The 12,735-nt window shown below is 35.2% G+C and overlaps 1 protein-coding gene and 1 pseudogene across 1 annotated transcript; both read right to left on the reverse strand.

The window, feature by feature from the left end:
- Nucleotides 1–371: 371 nt before the first annotated feature.
- On the reverse strand, nt 372–6,690 carry LOC149730619 (cell division cycle 7-related protein kinase-like). Its single transcript, XM_089885630.1, has 10 exons — nt 6,492–6,690; nt 5,954–6,139; nt 5,602–5,740; nt 5,144–5,237; nt 4,368–4,510; nt 3,488–3,934; nt 2,800–2,882; nt 1,986–2,135; nt 1,533–1,616; nt 372–1,100 (listed from the first exon to the last, which is right to left on the reverse strand). Exons 1-10 carry the CDS (start codon nt 6,574–6,576, stop codon nt 874–876), a joined length of 1,638 nt encoding a protein of 545 aa, XP_089741756.1. The 5' UTR covers nt 6,577–6,690; the 3' UTR covers nt 372–873.
- A 2,127-nt stretch (nt 6,691–8,817) lies between these two features.
- On the reverse strand, nt 8,818–11,381 carry LOC149730620 (beta-1,3-N-acetylglucosaminyltransferase lunatic fringe pseudogene; annotated as a pseudogene).
- Between the last annotated feature and the right edge of the window lie 1,354 nt (nt 11,382–12,735).

Here is a 12,735-nt window from a genome sequence, read left to right on the forward strand (position 1 = left end):
GCTTTTCAATAAAGTAGGTATGATCAGCCTATTTTGTGCAGTTTTATATGAGGTGCATAAACACTGGCACGAGGTGTATAATGCAGCCGTTTTATAACGACTGTCGTTTTCCTGTCACGCGAGGATAAAGTAAGTTTCATACATTCATTTATAACTTGTATTCTTCCAAACTAAAATATAATATTAAAATAAATTATTTTCCGCTTCATGGCTGAAGTGGTATGACGTCTACGGGTACGTATTTTTCTATGAGGCCCTATGCGCGTTTGGGTCGATGCAAGCCATAAATATAAATCACAATTGGCATAGTCACATTCAGTCTATGTAAATACATTTACCTTGATTTATCAAAGCAATTCACAAGAATAATATTTCGCACTTGCTTGTTTAATAAAAAACATCTTCATAAAATATGCAACAACTCAACAGCGACGCAAGAATTAATAAAAAAGTCTCTAAAACGTTGGCAGTTTTCATAAAAAGACAAGATAGAAGTAAAAGCAGTTCAATATATCATTAAAATAAAGTTAAAATGGCAGTTAACAACTTGGTAGTGAGTATTCTATTTCATAAAGGGTGAAGTTCTAGAAAGGCATGGGCTAAGAACTAGAGGATATGAGATTTAGAAGATAAACCAGATTTGGTCTATTACTGCGTGGCAGTGTGCATATACTACAAATATTCAACACAAAAACAAAGCGCTATAATAAAAAAAACATTAAACATCTAAATAATATAAAATCGGTATTTTTTCAACTAAATAGAACTAAAAATTCTATAAAATCATTTTTTCTTACCATTTATGAAAAGAGAGTTTTATAAAATCATGTTTTTTAATTGAAATTTTCCAACTTTGTTTTGATATTTATAAGTTTATGAAGTTGTGAAGAAAAATTCATGATTGAGACATTGGAGTGCCGTGTATCTGGTGTGGGGGTTACAATCAAGCATGGAGGTTAGCAGCGTGAAGGCTGTGTCCGGGATATCTGTGACCTTTAGCGATGACCTTTCAACTTTTAAAGGTGACCTCTGAACTTTAGCGGGTGACCTTTGACCCTTTAAAGGTGACCGTAGTTTTGGCGAAGGTCTAAGACTTGGACCTGGAGAAGAAATCAATAAAAAATATTCTTATTTTGTTTTATTTAAAAAACTTATTTATCTCTACAGTGTGAAAGCCATCATAACACGTTTAAACGAAGGCCGTTATACAAAGGTGTTCTGTTTCACACACCTCATGTTCGCTTATGAGTTATCCCATATTTAACTTGGTTGGTGATTTTTTTTATATCTCCTATTTTTCGGTTACACTGTAAGTCTGAACCAACTCATAATTGAAAACTTTAATAGGTGCTAGTAAAGAATCTCCCCCACCTTATTTGCTAACCCCTAACTACTATAACCACTAACCCCTATAACCATCAACACCTAACCCCCTAACTACCAACCACCAACACTTTCCACCAGCCTATTCTGCTATGTACCGAAGGATTCTTCACTAGTGCCCTTTGTTATTTCAACTATGTCATATTTACCGTCATTATTTTGATCCCGCAAACTGACGACAATCCCCTTCAAATCGTATCCTGGGAAATTGTTGGAGCAAGTAAAGGTTCGGCCTGGAGATTGTTTAAGTTGGATTTGGTAATTGGAACAATTAGTGACGACACATATATATAATCTAGATATAAGGTATTGCAACGAGTTCATTATTAGGGTAGATGGACCACTTTTGCCAACCTTGATATAATAAAACAAATCTATGTTATCTTATTACTAGAGCAGGAAGCATGATATTTAGTGTTTGTGTAAGGGGGCCACTCACTCAATAAAGGTTAAGAAACACAACCGTGAACTTTTAATTTAACTTCATTATTTAATTGTCATTGAATTATCGGAAGTTAAAGATTAAACTAAAATTAGAGAAAAAAGCAGTAAAACACGTATACAGCTAAAACTATGTTTTAAACACAATTATTCCAAGTTACCACAGATTCTTGCAACATCTGTCATCTTCTTGCTCCCAAAGATAAGAGTTAGTTGTGCAAGTGAGTCCACATCATCAGAGGGACGGAAGAAAGGACATCTGCCACTTAGTAAAGATAAGAAGATCACACCAGCAGACCAGATGTCAACAGCTGTGATCAGAACGTAATTGTAATATAAGTTTATTTTGTCAAGTTTGGACTCCATGTCTCCGTGGTTAGGAGCTTGCATCATAATGAATGTAACTTACTTTATCTTCACGTGGTAAAAAGCGACAGTTGGTATAAAACACGGGTGTTTATACACCTTGTGCCAGCTTACGAGTTACCCAGTATGTTACTTTGTGGGTGATTATTTTGGGGGGATTTTTGCCTTTTTTATATATGACTGATAATTTGGACAACCCATTAGTGACCACTAGGTTGGAGCAATTGCTGTTAAGTGTCTTGCCCAAGGACACATTCGCCGAATGGTAACAGCGACAAGCCTTGAACCCATTACCTATTAGTCACAGGCAGGCGCGATAACCACTTTGCCATAAGGCCGGAACTGAAAGAAAGAGTTTGATGCCCTGCGTTGCTACAATTGTGGGCAAATGTGTTCTTGGACAAGAAAAGACAACAGACAATGGTCAAATCCAGCGGTCATTAATAAGTTTGAAGCACCCTGGATGTCGGGGTAATGAGCCAATTCTGATCTAAATCTCTGGTTCTCAAGTTATTTGTTATTACATGGTTCGCATCGATTACAGAAAAAGTTGATTAAGCACATCGTACGCACATAAGAAATCAGACACTATGATAAACTTCTTCTCACCTGTTGTTTGGTTTTGATATTTCAACAGCACCTCCGGTGGCCGGAAACCTGAAGTACCGGCTCGTGGTGCGACTGGAGAAGGTCTGGTTTGAAAAGTAAATATGTTACCAACCATTTAGGTATTTCAAACCAATATAAAAGATGGATTTGTCTTGTCTTACAATAAATTCCGCCAATCTGACCCTGGTCTGATGTTCATATAGTTGAACGATTCTTGTATAGTGAAATACAGTAATGATCTGGTGCTATGAAATCGTAACCAACAAAAATCAAGTCCAACCACTAGTAGTAATAGAGAAATATATAGAATCTATTTGAATAAGAGACTGACGATGCCATTTAGGCGAAATATATATCTCTATTACTACTAGTGGTTAGACTTGATTTTTGTTGGTTACGTTTTCGTAGCACCAGATCATGATTTGTCTTGTGATTTAAGAACAACCAGCTTTATGACTAACCGCTAATGTTCTCATACCAGCAAAATACCCCATATGTTAATATGCATCAAAGTTAAGGAAAGTCACACATTAGAATGAGTGCCCCAGTTTAAATGTAAACCTGGTGGCAAAGGTTTCAATTGAATATTCAAGCAGTATAAATCCCAGTCCATATTAAGTTAAACTTTTCATCAGATAATAGGAAATAAATAATGTACGTATAATTTATTAATGATAAATAACCTCACCTGGCTAAACATAGCTTGCATACACTCAGTTTTCCAAAACAACTGCATGATTTTTCAGGGTTGCTGTTTGAAACATTAGACCCAGTATTTTTAGAAGCTTTAAGGTTGGCGAATGATCTTTTTTTGCTTGATAACGATGATCTAACTTCATTTGGTGAAGTTAGCGAAAGGTATCGAACTTTTTGTTGCAAGGTCAAAGTCTTTGGCGAACAATTAGTTATACTGCTGTGGCTTTTAGAGTGTTGTAACACCCGTGTTTTGGAAGGTTGATGTATTGAAATATTGCGCCCACTGAGGTGACTTTGTTGGATTTCAGCAAGACATCTTCTTTTAGGGTTGGGTGGGGTGTGTTTCTTAGAAGCTTCAACATTTGGCAAACTGTTCCGTCGAGTGTTTTTGTTTATTGTCTTCAATTCTTGTGCAAGACCAAAATCAACCAATCCACACCTGAAGTTAAGTCAGTTTAAAATAACATTCATAATTATCATATCCCACATACCCCCTATATGGGGCTAGAATGAGTTGTCATAAAATAAACCTGTACTAGTGTTTTTCAACTTTTCATGATTAGTGCCCCCTTTGAGAGAATTATAACACCCGTGGCAACCTGCTCTATCAAAAAAGCACATCTGCCTCACAGTCACACCTATAGGTCAGGGCCAGGGGTTTGGGGTTCAAGGCTTGTCACTGCTATTATTGGGTTTGTAATGTACATTTGGTCAAGACACTCTGGGCCATATTAATCGCTAAACATTACAACTAATAGGTTGAAATTCATTTCATATTGTTTAAGTGACTACCTATCACTGCTCTATCTGCATGTAGACTAGTTGGACACCTATGATAGTAACAGAAATGAAGGTACAAATAATATACAAACCTTTTAGTTTTTCGATCATAGAGAAAATTATTTGGTTTTACATCTCTGTGTATTACATTGAACTGATGGACCCTCAATAAAGACTCAAGTAACTTGCGCATGTAATCTCGTACTTCATCTAATGATAATTCATTCAGTAACTCCTGAGAAGCAGAAATTAAATGAAATTTTTAAAAGGCAGTTAAACTCATAGTTGTCAAACATAGGAAACCTCATTGATTAATGTGGTGAATACAAACTACTTTTGCTCTGCTTGTTTGTACAGACACCAAGCAGCAGGGTAAAAGCTGGGGTGACATTGTTAAAATACAGTTACCCCCATAGTTGTAAAACATAAGGAACCTCATTGATTAATGTGGTGAATACAAACTACTTTTGCTCTGCTTGTTTGTACAGACACCAAGCAGCAGGGTAAAAGCTGGGGTGACATTGTTAAAATACAGTTACCCCCATAGTTGTAAAACATAAGGAACCTCATTGATTAATGTGGTGAATGCAATATACCCTGACTTTGCTTGTTTCTTGTTTGTTTGTAACTAGACAGACACTTAAATGGGTAATGTTTATTTTGGGATGTTAAACTTGTCTGCCAAAACATATGATATCACCGCTGTTTTAAAAATTACCCCTAATGATAACATTTAACATTACACGGTTTACATCCAATACCATCTAAAACAACAATGTCTATTAAACAGCAATGGTATTGACATTTATGCAACTAGATAAATATATGAAAGAAACACTTTTGTATATTTATCATTGAATATACTTACAGTGAACTTATCATGGGCGATATAGGGCATTATAATTACAACTTCACCGTTGTTTCTTATACATCCCTCCACTCCTACCACATGTAGTTCACCTCTGTTATATAAAGTGTTGAACATTATTAATAAAGATGTGGCCGACTTTATAGTAAAGTGGCATACAATGAAAAAACTTTTTGTATATAGAAGCTTTGTATATGGAACATTTTATATATTTATATAGACGATGAATACAATTTAAAATTACCACCAAATAGTAAAGTAATTATAGTAAAGTGGCATACAATGAAAAAACCTTTTGTATATAGAAAACTTTTTGTTGAATTTAAAGGTACCACCAAAGTTTCAAAAAACAAAACACAATACTGTGAAACCGAATCGCTGGAATAAAAACCTAACCCCATGACAATGTATAGAGTTTAGTGTAAATTAAACTAGTGCTTAATAAAACAACAGCTTACCCAATGTCATTCAAGCATTTAATTTCGTTTTCAATTCGTTTTGGGTGAGAAGTAGAGAATATGTGTTTGAGAGCAAATAGAGCAGGGTTTGTATCATGTGTGTTCTTTAACTTGGCCAAATACACATTACTAAATGTTCCTGAAAAAAAATCTAGTTGTCACAGAACCTTACATGTTTAGGTAATCGGCCAACTCTGACCTAAATCCCTAGTCTCATGACGTGCCTCGCTGTATGGCCTAACCCATGTATAACAGAATAGTTAAACAGAAAGTCCACCAAAGTCCAAAATTAAAGTTTTCTATTAAACACTTTTATCTAGTCCAATAAATTTCCACAACAATGACAACTTACCGCATCCAATTTGTCGCTCCACGATAAAATGTTCCTTAATTTGAGGAACTGCTTTAAATAAAGAAGAAAATGCTGTATCTGTTGTATGCCTTTGGCGCATTTTCGTTTTGGTTACTTTTTCTTTCCCCTTGATGTTTAATATTGGACTTGGTGGTGAATATACAAGAGAGCTTTCTTCATGGAAATCTAAAAAAAAAGATAACATGTCAACGCCAATACGAAGTGGTTACTTACTAGCGTGTCTTCCTCCGGCTCCAGCTGCTACCACTGTTTGTGCGTGTGTTCTTGAACAAGAAACTTTACTGTTATTGCTCCAACCCATTGGGCCTTTATGGGTTGGGTGTTTGGGTAATACTGCTGCTGGTGACCAGAGAAAATTTTGGTCTCAAAATGTTTCTTACGTCTCCCTGATACCCGCTGTATAATTTGTTTCCGGCCACGCAGAGTAAATAAGTTACATTTTTCACCTAATTCAAAACCGATTAATAAATATTAAAACGAAGCCAAGCCCTTAAGAATAAACGCATAAACTTATTACCTTCCTCCTTAAGCGGGTAGCTACTACTTGATGTTTTAACAGATTGACTTGTGATTTGAAACCCGTGTTGTACAAAGTCCATCATGGTAAAACTTTAAAATAAACAGATAAGATAAAAAATAAGTCGTGTAACTTCTTTAGTTAGTTAGTTCAGTAACCCAAGCAAAAAAATCCCCCAACAAATTCGGCGGGAATCTACAGTGCTGCACAAAGAGTTTCTCCGACAACTCGTTAAAACGGGGAGCTAAAATCAATTTATTTCAACATTGAAGTTCCAGTCGCACAGATCTAAGCAAACGAATTACGAGTGGCCTCTCTTATCTGCGCGTTGATCTACGGCAGAGCCTTAAAAATACTGAGTAGACTAACCCATTGTTACGTACCAAAAATTGAACGGCAATTTTGGTCCAAAATAACACAGTGGGTGTGGGGAAAATGTCTGTTTTTCGGTAAATTACAGAAAAACTTAAGCCTAAAAACAAATTTAAAGGTTGAAAAATCATGTGCTATTTGTTTTCGGTATCTAAAAAATGTTTGGTAAGGTAAATAAAAGCTGTTTTACACCCTCCCACAAAATGAAAACACAAACAAAACCTAAAAAGTTCGTTTAAACCAATAGCCAAAGTCACCACTTTTGCTCTATTTTGAACACATAAAGACGGTGTCGCGGAAATCTGGTTCCCATTGGCTACTGCAAATGCGTAGACACAGTACATTTTATCAGAATTTTTTAAACCTGGTTCCGAACGAATCATATTCATGATTCCTATACAGTTTATTTTATTTAATGTGAAAATGTAGGTTTTGTCGCCCTTTTTCGTTGTTGATGACGTGTTAACGGTAGTGGTCACTGGTTATACGTCATAATGTATAATTTAAGTTATAAATACAGCTTAAATTTCTATTAAAAAGATAAATCCTTAAACATAAACTTATGAAGTATGTCGCATCCAACAACTGTTATTTTTAGTCGGAAACAGAGTTCTAGATTCACCATAAAATAAGTTATAGAGTAGGGTGGGGGAAGATGGGACACCTTTTATCTTCATTTTCTCGTTCCATTAGGTAATAAACAAAGAATATTCAAAGAAATAGAAAACCGTATCCTCACGACTTCCATAAACCAATGCCAATTGTTTAAAATACAATCGCAGAATGTTTGGATAATATGTGCTAAAGGTGTCCCATCTTCCCCCACTCTACTATTGGTAGCCTGTGGGAACCAGTTTTCTAGGGGAACCAGATTTCAGCGACAACGGCAGTTGGACTACTCGGTGTTTACACGACTTTGATCTGCGCCATTGGACCTTTAGTTTTTTAACCAATTAGTCACACATTCTCAAGTGAACCCGATACATTTTTTTGTGAAATATTTTTTAGTGATATTTTTTTATTTTTGGAGACATTAATCATTTTGTGTATATATCTAAGGTCTTTTTTGTGTAATATAGTTTTACAAATTGTCACCGTTATAACGAATTCAATGGTATGTTGGCGTTGCCTTTCCTGACGGGGTTCTCTATAACTTGGGTTAAATCTGTATATACAAATGAAAATTTTGAATATTAGTAAAATACCTATATAGCTTGTGTTGTTCTCATTGTTCATTCATAGATTTCTATACAATGAATACCCATCGTTAATATTCAAAAAATCCGTTATTGAATGAACCGCCTTAAGAAATAGAGGTAAACAAAGGGTTTTCTAAAATACTTTTTCAAAGTTGAAAAGGGAAAACGATGACAAAGGAACAATACAGCCTAACTTTACATACAAAGGCTGTATGATTCTAAGGTACACCAATTCACATTTAAACTGAAACCGCAGAACATATTGTTTCCAAGGTCTCCGTTGTTCAAATAAGTTTATCTCGTAACATGCGATAAAAACGAGCTGTTGACTATTTAATCAAAACCCAACCAAATCGGACCTTGGTATATATTACTCAGGCACACGTTGCCTATTTAATTAAGACCCAACCAAACAGGACCTTTGAGCTTCTATAAGAGCGCCAAAAACCTTATATTACCCAGGCAAATATATATATGCACTACAAAACTGGTGTTTTTTCTTGCGCTCTGTTATGCGTGGTTTATATATATAAAGTTTTGCTACAAATGTGCACTTATTTTTACTTGGCTTGTATATTATGACATGTGACATCACATATACATCATTTATCAGGGTGCTTATTTAAAAGCTATCAAAGATAAACGTAGTATCATAATATAAGCTTGCGGTTACATCATTTGGTTAAATTCGTTGATTACTGACAAATGTGGACCGGAAAAAAAAAAATAAAAATAAGTCCCATTCTTCCACAAGCTATACGATATACTTTTAATTTTATTCTACTTTATACAGCAAAGGGGGTATGTAGTGCATAATACAAATATACAGTGTGCGTACATATACAGTTTTAACAAAGTTTTGTCCAAATGGTTGGTCCCTTATAATGGTAGGGTGGGGAAAGATGGGACACCTTTTTCATTCTATATTCTTTTCCCATATTGGTAGTGGACAAAGAACATATAGTAGGGTGGGGGAAGATGGGACACTTTGTCAGACGAGGCTTTTTTTTAATTTTATTTTTACGGACTCCCATTTAATGATAATCAGGAAAATAAGGTTACAGAATTATTCGACAGTATTATCACGACTTTATAGAACGCCCGTCAAGCTGATTACTGTTTTTAAATATTAAAAAAATATGCAAAATAAAACAGTATACTTTGAACAGATAAAAAAATGCGAAATAGTAAAGTGCTATTTTTTAATGCTCGCTAAATCATAGTAAATCCAATAAATTTTTTTAGTTTGCCTGTGCGAACGATTAAACTAGTTTTACAGCTTCATAAAACAACCTTGAATATTTCGTACAGTTTGATTTTGTCTCATAAAACTAGTTTTAGTTTTGTAAAAAACACTGAGATATAAGCATGAAGAAAATAGATATTATGTGCTAATAAGGTGTCACTATCTTCCTCCACCCTACTAAACATTAGTTGATTACACAATTTATGCTGCGCGGTTACAGCTATAATTTTTTACATACATATAGTGGAGTGGGGGGAGATGGGACACCTTTAGCACATGATATCCAAACATCCTGATCGTGTTTTAAACAATTAACAACGGTCGATGGGAGTCGCGAGGATACAGTTTTATAATTCTTTGAATGTTTTTTGTTTACTATCAAATGGGACGAGAAAATAGAATGAAAAGGTTTCCTATCTTCCCCACCCTACTAAACATTAGTCGATTACACAATTTACGCTGGGCGGGTATACAGCTAAAGTTTCTACCATATACATATGCTATAAATGACAATGCACTGCGGCATGTGTGTGCCAATGAATGTTGGTCGTAGCCCTCGAATGACCCGTTACCACAAAATACGGGAGTAGGCTACACAATCTATTAATTGTTGATATTTTTAGCCAACCTTGAATCTCAATGAATAATCCGGTATAGAACAACATTCCATTAATTGCGAGACATAAAATCTATAGATTGCTTTACAATTGTTTTGTCAGCATCTGAACCAACCATAGTTCTGGTTTCAAAATCCAACACTCTATACTCGTTCTAAACTTTACTGCTGGTTGCCTGTTTGCAAATTTGGTAAGCAGGATGAATATGACAATGTAGAGACAAAAATCTTGTGGGATCTGATTTGAAATCAAATACAGGAGTGTCCGTGTTGTTTGGTGTAATGTTGATGATGTTTTTCCCACGATGACTGAATGTAATTTGCTCCCGGAAAGTCGTGATGGGAATATCTGACAGAAGCTCCATGTGCGAGTGGAAGAGAATCGATTCGGTTAGATTCACTTTCAACCGGTTAATAATGATGAATCCGACTGTACAGTCATCTGTATGGCCCAGGGCTTGGGAGGTGCGTAGAAATTCACCCGATGCGGCCCACGGTTTCATTTTATTCGCAAGAGGAGAAGAAATGCAAACACCGGCACCTCCGGTAGTAAAGAAAATATCGACTGGTTCACCGTGAAAGTTTCCCTTGAATGGCTCTGTGCGACTTCTACGTCCAATATACAAATCATTTTTCCAGTTAAATTCTCTTAGAAACTTAACAAGAAGTTTCACGTTCACGTAATTATCATCGTCGAAGCGACACCACCACTTTTTGTCACTCTTCATGAACGTATCGTACTCGACGCCTAATTTACAACTAAGAGCACTTAATGAATGGTCAGTGGCGCACTTTGATGGTACAACATGACCGTTAGTGGTATGGTTTAATTCCGCATCGGCGCCATCAGTTATAAAGTATGTTTGATTTTTAGCTTCAGCAAACCAAGTGCTTACAATAACACCAAGTCTACTGTAATGAAACAGCTTGCTCGTTTTCACGGTTATGAAAATGTCATCCAACGTCAGCATTGCTGGTTCTTCATAAGTTTGCGAATCACGAAACAATATCTCACGTGAGACAACTTTATGATGAACTGGTCTCACGCCCAAGATTTCCACAAGACTGGCTTCAAACATGTAACAAAATCCAAATATAAAGAAACCCAGTATAGCTGTACTAGCGAATCTCCTACTTCTTAAATTCATTCTCAGTAACATAATTTATAAAATAATATCAGCTGTAATTCAATCAATTTTTACTAGCATAAAAGTAACATCATGTCTTTATATAACATAGATTATATATCAGTATGTTTCGTTGCAATAACAAAAAAGGTGGGAAAAGAAGAATATATACATAGGTTTTACTAAGATAGTCCATGATGTTTTTATTCTCTTTTATCATTCCATTTGTTAGTGAACAAATAATATTTCGAAATGTAACCATATACCCTCACGATTCTAAACGAGCATTTTTAATAAACGTCAATTTGTGCCTTCTATTTAACAAATACAAACATAAATTTGAAACTTTATGTTCTAATCTTCTAAAGCTTTGTAGAATACTTATTATTAGTAGAAAGTTTGTTAAAAATTCCACAATAAAACGTAAATGCAGCTTAATCTTAATGTATAGTATATGGTGGGAAGAAGACGGGCGACCTTAAGTACATGATATCTAAAAATCCTGATCGTTTATAACAGTTGCGAAAATGCATTTTTATAATTGTTTGAATATTTTTTGTTTACTACCAAATAAGCCGGGAAACAGAATAAAATGGTGTACCGTATACTCTTCCCAAACCCTACTATACTAACATAGCAGCGAAACGCATTAGTCACGTATAAGTTAACGTGTTTATCGGACTTGTATAGCTAAGGTGTATACGAAATACTGAACTATAGAGGTGGGGGAAATGGGACACCTTTTTATTCAATTTTCTCGTCCCGGCATTGTCCGTTAGGTGTATAGCGACCACGCTTATTTTCTTCCAACTATATGCAAATATGTTTTTAACTGTAAGCGTGTTTTAACAACTGTTGTTTTGTTGCTACATCCTGTCTTTGCGTTTAAAATATTTCTAAATCTTCGCTACCGTAATCAAAGAGACAAATAAAAGGTATTATTATTATTATTCGGTAGTAAACAAAGAATATTCAAAGAATTATAAAGGCGTATTCACACGGATCCCATAGTCCGTTGTAAGAAAACACAATCAGGATGTTTTGCAATGCTTATGCGCGTGGTTCCTTGTCACCGAGTTCCTTTACATGCATTGTAATGTTGATTGCATTTAATCATGCTATGTATAATAACAATCGTTTTCCCGCTATGACGGATTTACGTTAAATTCCATTCAGCGTATTCTAATCGTATATGCTCACTGTACTGTAGTTATTAAATGGCGCTTGGCGACCAAACGGCCCAAGAAACAAACAAAACAGTACTGAACCGCGGGTTAGAGCGTATATTTTAGTATTTAAAACTTAACCTATATATCCCAAAATATGTCAAGTGTATACGATAAACAGTTTTAAACTATAGTAACAGACATGGTAACTTGTATTAATTAGATGTATGAACATCCGTGTTATAGCAAATGTTGTTTTCCTGCCACGCGAGGATAAAGGAAGTTACTTTGATTCATCAAGTATACCAAACCTGTGGAACAGGAGATAACAATTGACATGCTGCAAAGTCATTATTCTTGTGGTAGAAAAGCCGTCTAAAATCCACAAAACTGAAAGCTTTTAAGGGTTATATCACCTTTTGACAATGATTCACTAATACATTTAAAATAAACGTTTTTAAAGATAAATATAATCACATGACACAACAACTCTTTTGCATTATACGAGCAGTAAGGTT

Source organism: Ciona robusta, chromosome 9 (genome assembly GCF_009617815.1).
Source record: "Ciona robusta chromosome 9, ASM961781v2".
NCBI classification, from domain to species: Eukaryota; Metazoa; Chordata; class Ascidiacea; order Phlebobranchia; family Cionidae; genus Ciona; species Ciona robusta.